Below are 19,075 nucleotides of genomic sequence, written 5' to 3' on the forward strand. Positions count from 1 at the left end.
GGGGAACCCAAAACATAAGCTTTGGGTGGACTCAAAACAAGCACTGGGTGGAATCTAAGTATTTTTTATAGCCATTCTGCTTCCCTGGGATGTCTCTGAGGTAGTAAGCTTTTGGGTTAGACAATTTTCTAGCCACATAAAGCTAGATTCAAACAATATTAATAAATGATAAATAACAAAGTATTTTCCCACACAGTCAACATTTATAAAGCTCATCCTATGTGCCTGGCAGGAACTTTCTGCGGGTATGAATTACTTCATGAGCTAACAGGGCACTCTAAATACACTTGGTTTTTAGTGATTTTGACCTTATTTTTCCTTTTATGATATTGGGTTGTCTTGACTCCACCCAAAGCTTATGTTTTGGGTTCCCCAAATTGGATAGACCAATCAGGCAAATTATAGTGGAGATGTTGGTGGTAAATTAGATGGCAGCTATCTTTTCAGTTTGTCCACAGCAGAAGAACAGTGATGCAAAGAGGTTGCTTTTTTTCCCCTCTTTTTTCTGTGAATCATTTTTAGTGACAAAAATATTTTTCCCTACCTTTCATGACTATTGTTTAGAAAAATATTTATTGGTTTAAAGATGTGCTACTGAAAATCATTCAATCAAAAAGATATTTATGAATGCCTATTACATGTTAGGCCTTCAAAGTTGAACATAAATTATTTTTTTTTATAAATTATTGCCCTTTAAAGCATATTTTAGATTGATTTTTAATTGACAGTAACTCCCAATACTTTAGCATTTGTTGGAGTAAGCAATACTTTAATTCAATTTAATTTCTCATAAAGAAATCTGGACTTGCAAACCTTGGTTTGAATACCACTTTTGCCAATGATGGGCAGTAAGGGTATCGGTAAGCTACTTAACATCTTTGAGCCTCAATTTTCTAATTTGTAAAATGGGAACAACGATACCTATAGATTTACCTCATTTGATCCTGTTTGTAAAACATTTCATATTGTTAAGTTTTGTCATTCAGCAATTTTTAGCATCTATTTTACATTTAGAAATGCAATGATGATACAAATATCTTGTCACAAAGAGTAGGAGAGTTGAGACCAGCACGTGAAGTGACTATAATTTACTTTTGAGTGTAGTGACTGCCATAACAGTGCTTCTGCAGAACCCTCACTTAATCTTTTGGAAATAGAAGGATCTTTTGTAATTTGAATTAATATTCTCTAATTTAACTATGTAGTAACTAATGTTATTGTCTTAGAAGCAGACATGTCTGAAATTATCTTGTTCTAGATCTTTGACTTTGACTAAGCTTGCATTATATCAGTTTGCATACCTAGTGATTTTAGGTTATAGGCTAATGGTATAAAGTAGTATTGAATGTTAGTAATGGGAGGAATTTTAGAGATCCATCTCATTTTATAGAGGAGCAAACTGATACCTAGAGAGTTTAACTGATTCGCGTAAAGTCACACAACCAGCTAGTTGAATAGCTAAGAATAAAACTCCCATTCTCTGCATCACAGTCAAATACTCTCTCCAGAACAGCACAGCGCCTTTCTAAAATGATGTGTTGGCCAATTTGCAGACTCTAGGATGGTGGCATGCAGTGGTTCAGTTCCCATGTGCTAAGCAATGGCTGAGCCATCTGGCAGCCCACCCTGCAGTGAAGAGCTGGTGCTCTGACCAGGAGGCCTGTGCACTGTACCATAGCATGCAGACTGGCTCTCCATGCCTCAGCTTCTGAGGCCTGTCTGAGACCTGCTGGGGGACTCTCACAATGACTTTCCCCTGTACTGCTGGGACTGTGGCCCCCAGTACTCAGTGCAACAGGTTGCTAGTGATATAGATGTGTAACCTCCATGGAACCCAGAAAACTGAGGCCTCTGAGGACAGTGAGAGTGAAAATGAGGAGGAGGAAGAAGAATATGAAAAGAAGAAACCCCAACTGGAGCTGGCTATGGTCCACTACTATGAAGGCTTTAACTGTGTCTAGGTTGCATGTCTCAGCGAAATCCCTGTGGCAGGAATATGGTCTGAGAAAGGCCAGGTGGAGGTGTTTTCACTTCATAGGTTCTGGAGGCAGTGAATGATCCCCAGGTCCTGGCACTTTCTTATAGGATGAGCAGGACTAGACCTTGCCCTAATTTACCTTTTTGGCCACTTGCCTAACAGCTTTGCCCTGGACTGGTCCCCCCCATCCCTCCAAGTGTTGCCTGGTTGTAAAAAAAAAATACATTCACCTACCAATGAGGGTTCTGGGTATGTGGACCCATTCCTGCTCTCTAGAGGATCTGTAGTGGTCACCCACTGAGAACATGGTGTTTGCATCATGTTTAGCTTATGCCTTCATCCAGATATGGAGCATGTGGGCAGTGCCAAGTAAGGCCTGCATGCTCATGGCATCATCTGCTCATGATGAGGATGTAAGTGTCATCATCTAGAGTATTGGGAGATTTTCTTTTTTGCTCAACAGAAGTGACAGTGGCACCCTCAAAGTCTGGAATTTCAGTCAGTTCAAGACTGGCACCCCATTGGCCACCTTCAAGCAACTTCAATGCAAGTAGCATCTGTGACCTCCATGGGGTGGCATGGTCATTGCAGAAGCAGGAGTAGATGACCATCTTATGCAGTGGGATCTGGTGGTGGAGTTGGACCTGGAGGCAGGAAGTGCAGAGTTTGAGGGAGATCCCCTGGTGGCTGAATTTGCTTCACCAGTGGCTGTTGTTCATGCACCAAAGTGGGGCGGATATCAGGGAGCTACACTGACATCCTTAGTGTCTGGACATCCTCATCATCATGGATTTGTTTGGCTTTGCTGTCTTTAGCATCATCAATGTCTGATCCCTGGACCTTCTGTTGGAATCTGGGCTGCATTTGTCCCATTCCCCTCTTGCTTGAAACAGATTGGGATGCCCTACTCCATCCAATAGAAGTAGCCCTTATTTGCCCCATCTGTCTCACAAAAAGGTTATCTTGCCTGTTTTCTTCTATAACTGGATATTCTTCAACCTCTCTCCTTCTGGGAAGACTCGGTTTGGAACCATTTGCCTTCAGAAATGGGGAGTGGCTTGGCCTGCCTTCCCCTCCCTCCTAACCACCATGCAGAAATTTGGTTTGGCCTACTTGCTTTCATGACCGTACTGGCTTCCACACACTCCAGTGTACTTAGATGGTTCTTGTTTTCCCAAGGACTTGAACAGAGGAGGATGTACAGGGTTTGAGGTTCAGAGGAGGGGAGGGTTCCTTGGATATGGATGTGTGTGTAATCAGTAAAAGAGGAGAGGATGAAAGAAAAACATGTGTCAAATGTACTCTCCGTTTGTGGTACTCCCCCAAATTGCACTTGCACTGGCATATTAGGGACCCAGAGGAGCTCATTATTACTCTCAGCTTTGTAACAGTAACCCTGAAGGACTATGTTTCTAATACTGTAGCTCATAATCTCCCCCCGTGTGCTTCCCACTAAGAATCAGCCAGTTGTTTCAGTTGCCTTTTAGAAAAAAGCATTTACCAAGGAAGTTTAACAAAAATAATTGGTTTAAAGTATTCCCCAAAACTTTAAAAAAATGTTAAAAATTGTTTTAATATATAATTGGGGGGAAGTAATATGATTTTTTAAAAAATTAAAATAAAAACATTTCCTCTAATTTCTGGGTTTGGGGGGGTGGTACCCCTATGTGGCAAGCACTAAGAATATAAATACAAAAATGAAGACAGTTCCTGCTATCACAGAGCTTACATTCTAATAGATGAGATAGCACACTTACAGGGGTAGTAGCCAGGTAAGTAAACTTTGATCCTGAAAATTACTTAAGTGGTGAATGGGGCCACAAAAGAATAGTTTGATCACACCCCAAAAACTGTCATAGTTGATTTGCTCATAGTTCTAGAACTGAAAGGGGAAGAAGGACATACATGTGAGAGTAAGATAGTTGGCAAGGCTTTGGAGATGTCCGAAGAAAAGAGAATGAAGTGAAGCATGGTGGCTGGGATTTCCTGAAATGTTGGTTCAGGTAAAACAGTCACCAGTCAAGTCAGTGAGGCACCAAGTGTTAAGATTAGGCAAGGTTGTAGAGGAGATGTCCAGAGGGTAAAGAGTGAAGTAAAACATATACACCGAGTATAACTTGGGAAAGTATGATCAAATATAGAATACAGAGGTATTGAAGTATGTATGTATGTATGTGTGTGTGTGTGTGTGTGTGTGTGTGCGTGCGTGTGTGTATAAACTCATATTTTGTTTGTGTGGATAAAGGGATGATAATTCATTATTCCTAGTACTGCAGATATTTTCTCCCTTTGTGGGGTTCCCTTAGGTGTAGCTCTGCTACGCGTCTACACTTTTCTAGAGTCCATAGCTAGCAAATATCTCATTCCCGAGGCATCACACTCCGAAGCTGCTTTACAACTCCTGCTACGAGAAGATCTGTGTCCCTTCATAGACTACTTCACTACCTCCATTTGTCTTTGATGAGCTTTATTGCTTCTCATTGGAAGTCAAAAGCCTCTCTTTCTGGTTCTATCTCTCCAGTGACATAATCAGAAGCATGGTGAGAGAGACAGAGACAGAGACACAGAGATAGTTTCCTCTCACCCAAGAGGAATTCCCATCTAAAGAACTGGTTCCAACTCTTGAACTGCAAACTTCAAATCCCAAAATGAAATCCTCTACCTCTGGACTGGTCTACTGTTTTTAGATAGGGTACTTATTAAGTACTTACCAAGTTCCAATCACTGTGCTAGGTGTTAGGGATATACAAGCAAGACAGCCGTTGCCTTCAAAGAGCTTACATTCTAATAAGGGAGCAAAAACCTACAAGGGTTTGCCATGGCGTGGTGTGTAGATGGTCAGGAAGTGGCATGAAAGCCTGGTTTGTGGGGGGAGGAAGACAAGATGAGGAAAACCTCAACTTTCAGAGCCTGATCTCCAACGTGCAGCATCCAAAGTGCTGATGGGGAAAAGCTGTTTCAGTTAGCATAGTGAGTTAATGGGCCCTGGTATAGAAACAAGGGCCTAGACTTTGGAGTCAGAAGGCAACTTCAAATCCTGTCTTTGCTCTCGGTCACCTATGTGTCTTTAGGCAAGCAACTTCTTTGCTTCAGTTTCCTCATGTGAGAAGATGAATTGGAAGGCAGCTATTTTTTTTAAATCAATCACGGAACTTAATATCCTAAAATAGAAGTGTCAAGTGGCCTACTCCTGAGTGACATGGGACCATATTAAAATATAATTGGGAAATATTTGACAAAGAAAAGTACAGTATAACATAATTTCAGTACTTTATATCAGTAAATACCTAAAATTTCACCTAAAATATCACCTTTAGTTTTTGTTTAATTGACCTGAAATATACTTAATGACATTAATGTTTGAAAACATCAGATTATTTAGAAATTCTTCAGCAGGTAAATTGAAATGAGTATGTACAACTGAGAGAAAGACGTTTGATTAAGTGTTTCTTTCAGTATGAAATACTTAAAGCAACATTTAGGACTGTGTGAAAAGACTGTTTTCTGATTACATGTGATGCTTTTTTTTTTTTAAACACTAGTCTCAAGCAAATGGGTTGAAAATCATGGCTGGTAGTAATGGGAAATAAATTATATCCTCATTGTCTGTCTCTCAATTTCTTTAGGAGGTGATTTCCTCTCCTTTTTGAGAAAGAAGAAAGATGAACTAAAACCCAAACAGTTAGTGAAATTTTCATTAGATGCTGCTTCTGGTATGGCGTATCTTGAGAGTAAAAATTGTATACACAGGTAAGGAAAATGATAATTTTATAAGGTATATTTCCCCCACTGAATAGCTGTAGAATAAAGGAGCATAATACTACAAAATTACGATAACCACTTCCTTAACATGACATCTGAATTGTTTGAAAAGATTAGATCTAGATTTAAAGTTTCTAGGCTTTCTGTTAAAGGATTGTGGTCTTTGTTAATTTTTAATCCTATATGTTTTTTACCTTTTTTTTTTTACAAACCCCAAACTCTAGTATGCATTTATTCATATTTACTTTCATTAAGGTTTGCTAGTTTGAGAAGGAATTACTTACTGAATGAGGATTTATTTTAATATAATTACAAATAATTTAGTGACCTTGAAATCTACCAAAATAATCATCTGCAAGTCTTTGTTTTATCACCAAATTGATATTTTATTATCTTATTATCTCCTAATTCCCAAAGAGACTTAAAAAAAAGTCATGTAAGTTTACAGAAAAGCACAAATTCATTGTTTATCTATGAATTCAATTAAGGGTTAAAGACAATAGAATTCTCATTTTTAATGGAATTAGAGAAAATTTTATCTGATTTGTAATGTTGGCCTATTCATACTCCCTTATGCTGTAGGTAATGGTATAAAACACTTGCAATTAAATTCAGTCATATAATCATAGAATTTAGATCTAGAAGGCAACTTAGAGGGAGATAATCTAATCCAGATTTGTATTTTTAGACATAGAAGCTAAATTCTTAATCCTAGCTTTCAACAAAACACAAGTTCTGTTTACAAAATTTTGTGATATTCTAAGTAAGGATAGCTCTGTAAAATGAAACCAAAAAACCAAATATATATTGTAACTGTGACAACATCATTTTCTTTTGAGTAAGATTCAGTGTCTGATGGGCCCATCATAAACTTTAGCCAAGAGATTTAGTTATAGGGGCAGCTAGGTGGCGCAGTCGATAGAGCACCGGCCCTGGATTTAGGAGGACCTGAGGTCAAATCCAGCCTCAGACACATAACATTTACTAGGTGTGTGACCATGGGCAAGTCACTTAACTCCATTGCCTAGCCAAAAACAAAAACAAAACCCCAAGAGATTTAGTTACTATTAGATAAAGTGATCATTGTAATAAGTTAGACCCATAGCATGGATTCTAAAGCTGTTATAATGAATTTCTACCATCTGCTCAATTTATGTTGAAAATATAAATTACTTTTCCTAAATGTGTACTATTAACTGATTTGGGGTTTTTTTGGGGGGAGGAGGGTGAGAGGGTGGTAGAATGATAGGATGGGAAGAAAAGCTGGATAATTGGCTTGTTGTTCCCTAAAATCATAGGATTTAGGCCTGGGAAGTACCTTAGTGATAATCTACCCATAACAAAGATATCAGTGCTTAATACCTTCTTAAGAACTCAAAAGATTGAAAATAACACACTTTTTGAAAAATACACCTATGAGTTCATTGGCATAGAGAACTGATAAGTAAACTCCCTCTACCAATTTAGATGTTATCTACTCTACAAAGTATAGTGTTAAAGAGTTGCTTCTCTAGGAGTTCCTCCAGCAACGGGGAAAAAAATCACCAAAAAAAACCTTATCCAGTATTGACAACTATATAATAATAAACAATAATACTAGATTTAGAAATATTTAAAACATTCTTACTGTTTGTAGTCAGTAATTCAAGTTCATGGCAATAAAGAATTTACTAATCTTTGACTTTTTTGAGATATGAAAGAACACAGTATAAAAAAAGTTTTTAGGAACACTCATAAATATTACTGAAGAGTTCATTAGTTAAAAACAAACAAACGTTAAAAGCCACTGACGGTCAATTGATAAAAATGTATATGATGTTAACCTTCCATTCACTCAATTCAAAAATCTAACTTCATATGTCAACACATAAATAAATAACTTTTTTCCCCATTTGCACCTAGAGAATCTAAAATAAGCCATCTTATATGAATAAAAACAAGAGAACATAACTTGGTCCTTTAAGCACAAAGAAAAACATTTCACTGAAAATTGCAACAAAGAAAGTCCAAAATCTATTCGCAATTGATTAAAAACTAAACCCAAACAAAAAATGTCCAGAAACTTTCATACTAAACCACAATAATTTCAATTAGAATAAAAATTTCTAGAGAACTATCTTAGAAGTTAAATGGAAAATACAATGAAATATTTTCCAAAAAACAGACCATTTCTTTATGCAGTTACTTGCTTACATTTTACAGTTGCTATGCTGGGATTTTCTGTAATGAAATAATGCTAAAGTCTTCTCACAGTCATCAAAAGTATAAACCTAACCAAGACGCTACAGAAAGAAAATATACTTAACAGTTTAAAATGTTGCTACTCTTTGAGACCAGGGCAGAAAAAAGATTTTCAAGTAGTGTCTGTGATTTTGATATAGGCTTAATTAAACTATAACCGTTGCCTGGCTTATAGTTTTTATATCTCTTCCTATGCTATGTACGTGTACACACATACATATATGATATATTAGCTTCTTGGAACCTTTTGACTCACTTTCAAGTTTGCAGGTAGGCTAAGAATAGACGATTGTATTTCCAAAAGCAGCAGAATAAACCCCAAATAATTGTATGTCCTTGTTGTGGTCAGGAGAGGAGGTGAAAGAATAATGTGGAGCATGAGTGTGATAATCCCTGGGAACAATGGGATAAAATATTGGGATAAAAAAAGACTGAGAACCACAGCATTCAAATATTATTAAATTAAACTAATCCTATTATCTCTTCTTGGGCAAATGCATTTTAAATTTCATTTGAACTTGGCATTCAATATCCTTTTGAACTACTCCTATTCTTGATGAAATATAAAAGGTTTTTTTCAATAATGGGTTAATTCAAAGAATCTTAATATTAGCAGCATAAAAAGCACAAATTATATTTAACCTATGGTCATACTTATATTTCTCATTGACCTTAGCTTGACTGATGACAGTTAAAAAGAAGTGAACTTTTCTGTTTTTCCTGAACAAAAGTACTTAGAGTATTATCTTTTTTGAAACCATTTAATATGTAAATTTTTAGCCATTGGGGAAGAGAGATGCATTAAGAGACACTAAAACACAGTAAGCACAAAGAGGAATTTTTTTTTGAATAGTTGAATTGTTTTTAAACATTTTAAATGAACCTAATAGTGAAGGCTACTACTAAAGTGATATTTCTAGAAATTGAAGTCCATTGTTTTTCCACAAGGCAGATCCTATATATAGGTAATGATGAATACATGATTCCCCACTCACTGCATTAATCTCCCTGCCCTCTGAGATTCAAGGACTCCTTGAAACTTATTGGCATATTAACTTTCTAATCTAATTGATCACAATTTACTGGATATTTCAATAATAAGACATGGATATTCAGAAATATTTTAATATTAATTCATGTCCCTTAAGACTCTACCTCTCCCCCACTAATAGTTGTCAGTAGTTAATGCATTTTCAGTTAGCATTGCTCTTTTTATGGCAGAATAATTGGACTGGGTTAGTGAGGGATCTAAGCCAGGAATGGCATTGGTGAAGAAAAGGCATACTGTAGGCAAAGGTGTCACATAAGAGGTCAGCTGAATAAGAAGCAGAACTAAGGATGGAAACTTGATCAACAAAGACTCGGGTCAAGTAGCTTAGGTAGGAAGCTGGGCTATAAGCCTAAGTCTTACCATATCGTTCCTCTGCTCAAGAAGCTTCAGTGCCCTTCCCCTCACCTACCTTATTGTCTTTACGCTAAAATACAAACTCATTTTTTACATTTAAAAGTCTTTTCAATATAACTCTAACCTGATTACATGTTTTTCCTCTTAACATACTCTCTGCTCCAACATAACTGACTTTCTTGCTATTCATGATGAAGAAAATGATGAGGTTCAGGACTTGGGTTGTCCAGAAAGAATTCAAGAGGCAGATATTCTTCTAGTCAAGAGACCTTTATTGAGGCAAAAACAGCAAGCTAGCCCTGGAAGAAGGACTAGCAATTTGCAGAGGGACAGGGCTTGTTTTTATGCACAATTTTTGGGCAGAATATGCTTCTACATGAATAGTTAATTGCAGGAAAAAGGTGTCAGGAAGAAGAAGTAGGTGTGTTGGGTGCATTTCAAAACAGTTCAAGGATGTGTTCACTAAACAAGAAACTTAGCTTGCTCCGGTATGGGGGGTTAATGATATACATAGAACATGGGCTGAGAAAATAAGGTTGTTGTTGTCTGAGAGAGCTTCCTGTTACTAGGCAGATTTAGATGAGACCCTCATAGTTTCTGGGCAAAAGTCAACCTCAAAAGTTCCCATTTTTCTGGGCAAAAGTCAGCCTCATTATTCCCCCCTCTAACTATTGGTAAGAAAAATCTTTAGAGACATGGGTGGCAGTCTCTTCTTTGGTAACTGCTTCCTGCTGGGAGGGGGTATAGAGTTGTCCCTACCTGAGTGAGGGTGGGGAAAGGAGTAAAATGATGCTAAAGCAGCTTCCAGGGGATGAAGAGAGTATAGAACAGGTGCTCTCTATTTCTTTCTCTCTCTGTCAAAATATACATATACGCACACACACACACACACACACACACACACATATACACACACATATACACATATATATGTATGTGTATTCTCTTATAATAAGACATGTTTGTACAACAGGACAAACTGTATAAACAGGTATTATTTCCAAAATAGTAACAAATTTTGAATGAAATTGACTTTTCCAATAATGCAAAAATATTACATAAGTTACTTCCCTCTAAGAAAAATTGATTGCACTGAAGTTCTCTTCCCCAAACCAAACTGAAGATGTTTCTGATTTAGTTTCAGTTGTTAATAAAATAAGCTAGGTCCCTCAATCGGTTGTACCACTACCCAGTTATTCTTAACATCATTTTGAAACATTTAAGGACCTTATTCCATACCAACATATATCTAGTAACAGGCAGGTGACAAGGCTAAATACCCATTTGCTAAGTTGTTTAGGATATAGAAAAGAATATAATACTAGGCTGAATAGCTCAGATCTTAAACACATATTTTATTGCAGTAGTTCAGATGTATCCTAGCTTTAGGTTATGGGATAATAATTCAACATTGTATTTGTACCTTTGTTTTATAAACTTCTTTCCCCTTTGTCTAATTATTCCCATATCGTTCAGAAAGAATGTTCTATTCTAGGGATTTAATCTTTCACATGACTATGCAGGGGTATTAATTTAATTAACTAATTTACTAATTAGTTGTTTGGGATGTGGAATGACTACACATTCAGATTGAAAACAGCAGAATTTCACATACTTGCATTGTGCTTTTTACTAACCACTTGTTCATTATAGAAATTTGCCGTAAAAAAAAAAAAGCAGAGACATAACTATACTAAGTATGACAGGATAAAACAACACAATTTTCAAACCATGCAGTATCAATTCCACCTCATAGCCAGACTCAGGAATAGTCAGGTGGGAAACATTCCCTCTCAAAGGAACATAATGGGAAACTGAGCCAGGAGGATACCATTGTAGATTGAGGCTGAGATTGTCTCATCCCCCTCCCCCCCACCAGTTTTTAACCAATACAGACCTCTACCTGTATCACATTCTCTGTGAGTAGCTTGTGGCATTTCTCTCAGATGGTAGATTATTGACTATTGATTATTGATGGATTATTATAATCCATCAGACAACTCAAAACACAATCTCTTATAGTCCCAAGAGCTTTTACCTCAGATGGCAAGTTTCACTAATCAAAATTTACCAGGATCCACATCTCAAATTTAAATTTGTCCTCCTGCAAAAGCCAATCATTAGAGATCATTTCTATACACTTGCAAATTCTAAGGAAGCCAAATTCATTGCTTAGGAACTCTATAACTCAAACAAACTCTTTGGCAAGTTTATAAAAACGAGGAGGGTCAACAGGAACCCTAGAGAAGGGGTTTCCTATCACCCCATCTACCTTTAGAGCTGCTTCGTGCTGTGCTTTTTGACTAGCCCTGAGGACTGCTCTGAATGGGTAGAATCAATCTAGATAAGGTTTTACCTCATCCCCTCCATCTCTCTCTCTCTCTCTCTCTCTCTCTCTCTCTCTCTCTCTCTCTCTCTCTCTCTCTCTCTCTCTCTCTCTCACACACACACACACACACACACACAGAGTAATCAATTACCAACTTTAGATTTTAGCATTAAAACAGTAACCAACAATCTTACCATTTTTGTGAGAGCCAAATTGTGTTAGCTGTAACACAGACAATAAACTTCAGATGACATCAATTGCATTTCCAGATCGTATAAAAATTATTGACAAAAGTAAGGGCTTACCAAGCTCCAAGGCTGGCTGGCTTCTTTACCTTGACCCATCCCCTTTCCCTCTCTGCCCATGGTTGCAGAGGCGCTGGCAGCTGCTTGTGCTGAACCTGGATGATGTTTCCAGGCTTTCTGGACAGGCTGCTGGGTGCTCCAGGGCCAGGGCATTATCAGTGGGGCCTGTAAGGTAGCTGCTGCCCGTCCCCCCTTTCCTTTTGCCAGGTGGGGGAGGGTGAATTTGCAGGGGGAAGGGGGAAGGGTGAGATTCTCTTTTCCTCATATAATCTAGGATGAGAGGGGTTAGCAGGAAAATGTGGGGCTGTTTGCGATCCCCGAACTGAGATACCCCCTTGACTCAGGGGGCAGGAATGGGGGAAAGGAGTGATTATAAGGGGAGGTGTTTGAAAACTCCTTAATAATCAATCTCAAAACTTCCAGAATCTTCTAAAATGTTTTAGCTGTCCTAACTTTTTCACTTCTACACCCACCCCTTAAAACAGAGTGGGGAATTGAACCTTTCAGACTTACGTTCAGGAGACCAGTGCCCTTTCTTATGGTGTCTGAAGCATGAACAATTGATTCTGTTTCTCTGAAAGCATCCATTTAAGGCCAATCCAAGGACACAACAAACCTAGGAATGAAACTTGGAAAATTCTCAGTTGGTTTGGACATAATTGTTATCAATATCAAATTATTTTTGCAACAAATTAGTTTGCAAATGGAAATTTAGTAGGCCTTTAAAATTTTACTTAGTATCTTTTCTTCCCTTTATCTTTAAATGTATCACTAGAAATTAAGTAAAACAGTTACATTCTGGAATCTCACAGAGGTAGTGAATGTGGTAGTTCATAAACCTCCCAATTATATCCTTAGATGATGTAAATATATCCTTAGATGAATCAGACTTGAAGATCACACCCCTATTTTGTGCAGGGATTCCCAGTTACTCAGTAGGAATTCCACAACACAAAAAACTTTGCACAGGGTTGGTAAGAATTTATGACTAGATGGTTCCAAAAATCCTTGTCTATTGTAGTTAACAGCCTCATAATCTGATAATACAATTCTTAATCTAACAACATCTAGATTATAAGAGAAATTACTTTTCTAACAATATAGGTGATACAATTGTTTACCAAATTACACAATATAAGAAAATTTAGAAATATTATCGTACCATAAGCAATTATCATGTATTTAAAACAAAACCAATTAATTACCAGTCAGGTGGCCTTAATTTAGTTGGATAAGTGGATCAAATCTGGATTCATAAACACTAATGGTGATATTTTCATTTCTAAGGCCCAATACTGTTAGCACTTTAAAAGAAAAGATTATTATCCGTAAATTCACAGGTTTTTTTGAAGACACATGGTGATAATTCCCAGCTCCAAATAACCTTTTACTTTCTTAAAGAGCTGGAGTTCCCTGTCCTTTTTACCTCTGAGATTTATCACATAAAGAGTTGGCCTAAGCATTCTAGCTCTCCATTCCCATCCTCCCAGGAATTGAACATCCCATTTTGTGAGAGAATGCCTAGTCGGGGAAAAATGCAAACAGAGTGCATAGGTTATGACAGGGAGAGGGAGGAGTCCAAAAGCTTGGAGAGACTTGCTTAAAAATTCCCTTCACAAATCACTTTTCTTGGTCCTCTTGATTATGTTGTGGTCAGGCTGTGCTGCAGAAAAAAAAAAAGATGCTTTCTCTTAAGGTAACCTTTCCCAAATTTCTCCTAATGCCTAAATAGGCAACCTGGGGGGAGAATCCCTTGGTCTGTCCCACATCCAATACCCTGCAGCCACTCACCTCTTCAGCATCCCGAAGAGGGGGAAAGAACAAGAGAGAAGAGATGGTTGAATGAGCAGTGTCACCCTCAGGAATCCAAGAATCATCTTGCCTAACTGCCTATAAATCAGAGAGACCCACGACACTGCTCCGGGTAATCTAGGCACTTGGAGGGGCCCAGCCACAAAGGAAGGAGTAGAGGAAGACATAGAGAGACCCCTGCCTGTTGGCTAGGCAAAAATCCAACCCACAGATGGCTCCTGGATTTTGGCACCAAAATGAAAAGGATCATGAAGTTCAGGAGTTGGGTCTTTCAGAAAGAATTCAAGAGGCAGATATTCTTCTAGTCAAGAGACCTTTACTGAGGCAAAGACAGCAGGCTAGCCCTGGAAGGAGGATCAGCAATTTGCAGAGGGACAGGGGCTTGTTTTTATACACAATTTTTGGGCACTCAGCCAAGAGCAGAATATGCTTCTGCATGAGTAGTTAATTGCAGGAAAAAGGTGTCAGGAAGAAGAAGTAGGTGTGTTGGGTGCATTTCAAAACAGTTCAAGGATGTGATCACAAAACAAGGAATTCAGCTTGCTCCAGTATGGGAAGCTAATCCCATACACAGATTATAGGCTAAGGAAGCAAGATTGTTATCTGACAGAGCTTCCTGTTACTGGGCAGTTTTAGATGAGGCCCTCGTAGTTGCTGGGAAAAGTTAACCTCAAAGGTCCCTATTGTTGCTGGGCAGAAGTCAGCCTCGTCATGATACATGACAGACCTTTTTCCACCTTCATGCCTTTTCACACAGTTGTTTTCCATGCCTAGAAGAAATGTTCTCTCCAGTACCCAGTTTGTGTCTACCTCCTAGGAAGTAGTCCTCAATTATGTACCTCCCATCACTACTATTTTTATATGTATTCTGTGTTCATTTAACTGTGAACATATTGTATCCCTCTAGTAAAATGTAAGCTTAAGGACAGAAACTGTCTCACTTTCATATTTGTGTCCTTGATTCCTGCCACCTAGTAAAAGCTTTATTAAATGCTTATTGATTTGCTCATTGATCAATAGGAAGAATGAAAAAGAGTAGATTTGGCAGTTTACAAGGCTAGTTTACAAGGTGAGGGTCTGAGGCAAGCACCAAGTATGTTACAAGGAAGGTTAATTGTTCTGATAAGGATATGAGGAGATTAAGGTCCTTTTATTTGAAGAAAACCTCTATTTTCTGGATCAGTTCCACTTCCAAGGTTGACCTTCTTTGTTCTTAAAAGGCCAGGGACCATTAAAGCAGACCTAGTTCTCTAATGCCAGAAGTTGTGTCCCCTCAACCTCAGTGTCTGTAAGATGATGCTGTGTGCTTTTGGCAGATGTGGAGCTCACCTAAGGGGTTTAGTTGCCCCATTATACCAGGTTATGTCAACCTACTCCTGAGGTTTTTGTTTGTGATGTCTCTGAACCTTCCTGAAGCTAACAGGAAGGCCTTTTGCCTGGGCCTTAACAACGAAGGGAATTGGTCCAAGAGAAACGTGAATCATAGCTTAGTGGCTGTGTGACTCCACTGCAGTTGAACTAATTTCCTAAAAATGCTTAATGTATTTTTGCCTTACAACCTTTGCTGATTCTTTCCCTTGTGATTCTGTTTCCCTTGGCCTGACAAAATCCCATATTTCTCTCAAGATTTAGATCAAATTACATCTTATGACCTTAGTTACCTTTTCCTTCTTTGAACTTCATTCATCACTTATACTTATCGTCTACACTACTCATTTGTCACTTAGCATTTTCTTTGTTACCTTCTATAGCGAATGTAATTACCTTTTTATTTGTGACCTTTTGTTCACTATACTCTGAACTCTTTTAAGGCAAGGACCATGTCTTTGAATTTCTAGGTAACACAATGACTTATACATATTGTATTCATTGTTTATTGCTGCTGATTATTATTTACATTATTCAATATTATCTTAGAAAACATAACTGTGAAATAATGACAAATTTTATTGCATAACTTATAAATTAGTCCAGTAAGTGATTTTGAATAGACATTGCACAATTTTTTGAGCAGTGGTAGCATTGTTTTAAGATGTACATCACTTCCCAGGGTAATTACTTTGAAGAGTGACACTCATTTGGGTATATAAGTTTAGATATGTTGCTTTTGAGATGATAAACAATTAAACATAATTCTTATTACTTTATAGTAATACCACGTGTATCCTTAACAGTACATTTAAATGCTATCAGCTATTGTATATAAACATTTATATATGTATAGGTCTTTTTAAATTATATTTTACTTTTTTCACTCAGCAAAAATCCTCCTTATCTTCCTTCTGCCAAACCCCCTCCCCAAAATGAGAATGAAAGAAAAAAAAATCACCATTACAAACATATATGGTAAAATAAAACAAATTTCTACATTGGCCATGTCTTTTATATACAGCCAGTTCTTGCTTACTGTAAATAGACCATTCCACAGACCTCCTCTCAGGTCTCCTCTACCTCCTGGTTCTGCCTAACCCCATAGGCAGTCAGAGTGACTACTATACCCTGACAATGTGAGATAATTTTCCCTAAACTTCCTTCCTCTTCTCTCCATTTTTCTTTTAAGATCCTCAAGACATAACAGAACTGCTCCCAGCCTTTCTATCTAATTAAATTTCTTCTGTGACCCCTAATGATAATGATAGGATTCAGAGTTGACACTTGTAACATCTCTTGATATTCAAATGTAAGCATTTTATCCTTGTTAGTCTCATGATTATGTATTCATTTTTACCATTTTTTTTCTCTTAAGTTCTCTTGAACTTCAAACATATACAGCTCTGGTCTTTTCATCAAGAATGCTTGGAAGTCTTCTATTTCATTAAAAATCCATTTTTCTTCCTCTAAAATTATGCTGTGTTTTGCTGGGTAAAATTATTCTTGGCTGTAAGCCTATATCTTTTGCCTTCTGGAATATCATGTTTCACGCTCACTGTTTCTTTAAAGAGGTAGCTGCTAAATCATGTGTGAACCTGACTGTGACTCCTCAGTAATTGAATTCTTTCTTTCTAGATAGTTGCAGTATTTTCACTTTGAACTGGAAGCTCTGAATATTGGCCATAATGCTCTCAGGACTTTTCATTTGGGTTTTTTTTCCCTCTGTTTGTCTTCTAGGTCAGTTATTTTTGCCATAAGATACCTTATATTTTCTTCTATTTTTCAATTTTTAGGTTTTATTTTAATATTTCTTGTTATCTTGTGGAGTTATTGCCTTCTATTTGGTCCATTCTGATTTTCAGCAGGTTTGTAGCTTGGGTAAGGTTTAATTCCCTTTCCAGTTCTTTTTTCCATAGCTCCCATTTCTTTTCCAAATTTTTCCTCTAGCACTCATATTTCAATTATAAAAACACTTTAAGCTGCATTTTAATCTGAGGCATCACTTGTAGATTTTTTTGGAGTCATTCTCTTTTTCTAGGTTTGTATCTTGAGCATCCCTGTCATCATAACACTTTGTAGTGGGATTTTTTTTGTGTGTATGTGTTTGCTCATTCTTCCAGGCTACTTTCTTAATTAAAGTTTTTGTAGGGCCAGGCTCTGTGCGCTTCTGAGGGAAGGTCTAGGCTTGTTCTATTGCACATTTCTTGGGCTATTGAATATTGTGTTTTTCAAGTTCTCAGGAACAGCTCAGACTTGGCCATATAACTTTACACTGCTCCCATAGCGGTCTGGTCTGATTGCTATCCTCTCTTTTCCTTACCCCACAGTCTGTGTGCTCTGTTAGTTCCTGACTGCTGTTGGATCTGAGCAACAGGAAACTGCTGCTGAACTCGGCCACTAACAGCCAACTAGGAATCTGTACTGGTTCAGATTGATAGACCTGTGGGTTTCCCTTTGTTCTGGGATTCCTGCCATGTTTATTCCTTTGCAGGCTTCCGCCTGGACTAGAAGTTACAAATGGCACCTCACTCTATAGTTGGAGTCCTACTCACAGTGCTGCTGCTTGCTTCTGAATTTGCTGCCCTCTGGGTACATTGTCCAGGGCCCACAACTACTCTTGACTGATTGCCATCCCTGTTCACAAGCCTCCTTAATCCAGCCTGGATCTGTGACCTGGAAAACTGGATAGTGGGTGACAGAGTTGCCCGATGGCAACCTCTTCCAGGTGCTGTGCTCCAGTATGGGTTGGGCTCCTCCCCTCCCATGTGGCTGCTCCTGGCCAAACTATCCTCGGTATCTATCCTTTGTCTCTTTGTCTGCCTTTGCCCACTTGGGCAAATGATTCACTATGATTTTTTCTTAATTTTTTCATCAGGATTCAGTCTAGTGTTTTCTAAATCTATTTAGAGGAGGTTTTGTTTTGTTTTAGTTTTTGTGGAGATAAGGATAGGGGAACTTGCTGTACTGTTTCATGCTACTCTGCCATCTTGATTCCCCCCTCTATGAATAAAATTTAGTCATTTAGATAGATTTTAGGCTTTAAGGTGAGTAATTAACTAACTTTGAGCATATGTGAAGGAATATTGTATGGAGTGCAAAGTTTTAAGCAACTGCTACTATTAATAGGATTCAGAAAGGAAAAAGAAAAAAAAAGATTATGTTTCCAATTTCAGATTTTATATTCCTTAAATTTTTATAGAAACTCACAGTAGCCAGGATAAGTGTCTTTCCAGATCATAAGGCATAGTAACAAAGCTATTTAGATTCAAGGTATGGGTGGATGCTGGCTAACTAGACACTACTGTGATATTGTAGAACATTGAAATGTTCTTTGGTGGCCTTACCTCCCAGAGGCAATAACAACACCTACTTGATCACTCATTATAGAAACTGAGTTTCTATGGAGCTTTTAGGTTTAAAAACTATTTTTACACATTCTCATTTAATCCTCACAAAAGTCCTGTGAGGTAAGTCGTACATAAAGTATTATGCCCATTTTATACATTAAAAAAAATGAAACCAAGAAAGATGACGTGATTTGGTCAAGGTCACACTGTAGTATATGTCTTAGGTGAGATTCAAACTCAGGTCTTAAAAACACCAAGTCTAACATGCTTTCTATTATGCTGCATTGCCCCCTGGTTAACTGGATTATAATCTAGGTGAAATATGACACCTGGGTTCACCTGAGACCAGTGAAGATCCCTAAGAACCTTTTTCCTAGGCCATTCATTCCCCTCTACCCAACTTGCTGCTTATTCTCAGAGATATGTCAAAAAGAAACAGCTTCAGAGTAAAAGAAATGAATCTTTCTTTTCTGAGAACTTTGCACTACCACCTGTCCAGAAAATATTGATTGACTGACCTATTAT

General features: G+C 37.7%; 1 protein-coding gene and 1 pseudogene across 9 annotated transcripts in view; both read left to right on the forward strand.

The window, feature by feature from the left end:
- The window catches only part of FER (FER tyrosine kinase), a 257,864-nt gene that overhangs the window by 172,328 nt on the left and 66,461 nt on the right, over positions 1 to 19,075 (forward strand). For 8 of the 9 annotated variants that reach the window (XR_013486092.1, XM_020968837.2, XM_020968841.2 and 5 more), the window contains one exon: positions 5,605 to 5,728. Coding sequence is in view for 7 of the 9 variants with exons in the window: in XM_020968837.2 (XP_020824496.1) it covers positions 5,605 to 5,728 (124 nt within the window). In the remaining 2 variants the exon portion in view is untranslated. Of the gene's footprint in view, positions 1 to 5,604; positions 5,729 to 19,075 lie in introns of those variants that run through there. The other variant, XM_078153089.1, reaches the window with a different exon arrangement.
- LOC144457180 (glutamate-rich WD repeat-containing protein 1 pseudogene) lies at positions 1,601 to 2,743 on the forward strand (annotated as a pseudogene).

Source organism: Phascolarctos cinereus, unplaced genomic scaffold, assembly GCF_003287225.1.
Source record: "Phascolarctos cinereus isolate Bilbo 61053 unplaced genomic scaffold, phaCin_HiC Scaffold_4;HRSCAF=312, whole genome shotgun sequence".
NCBI lineage: Eukaryota > Metazoa > Chordata > Mammalia > Diprotodontia > Phascolarctidae > Phascolarctos > Phascolarctos cinereus.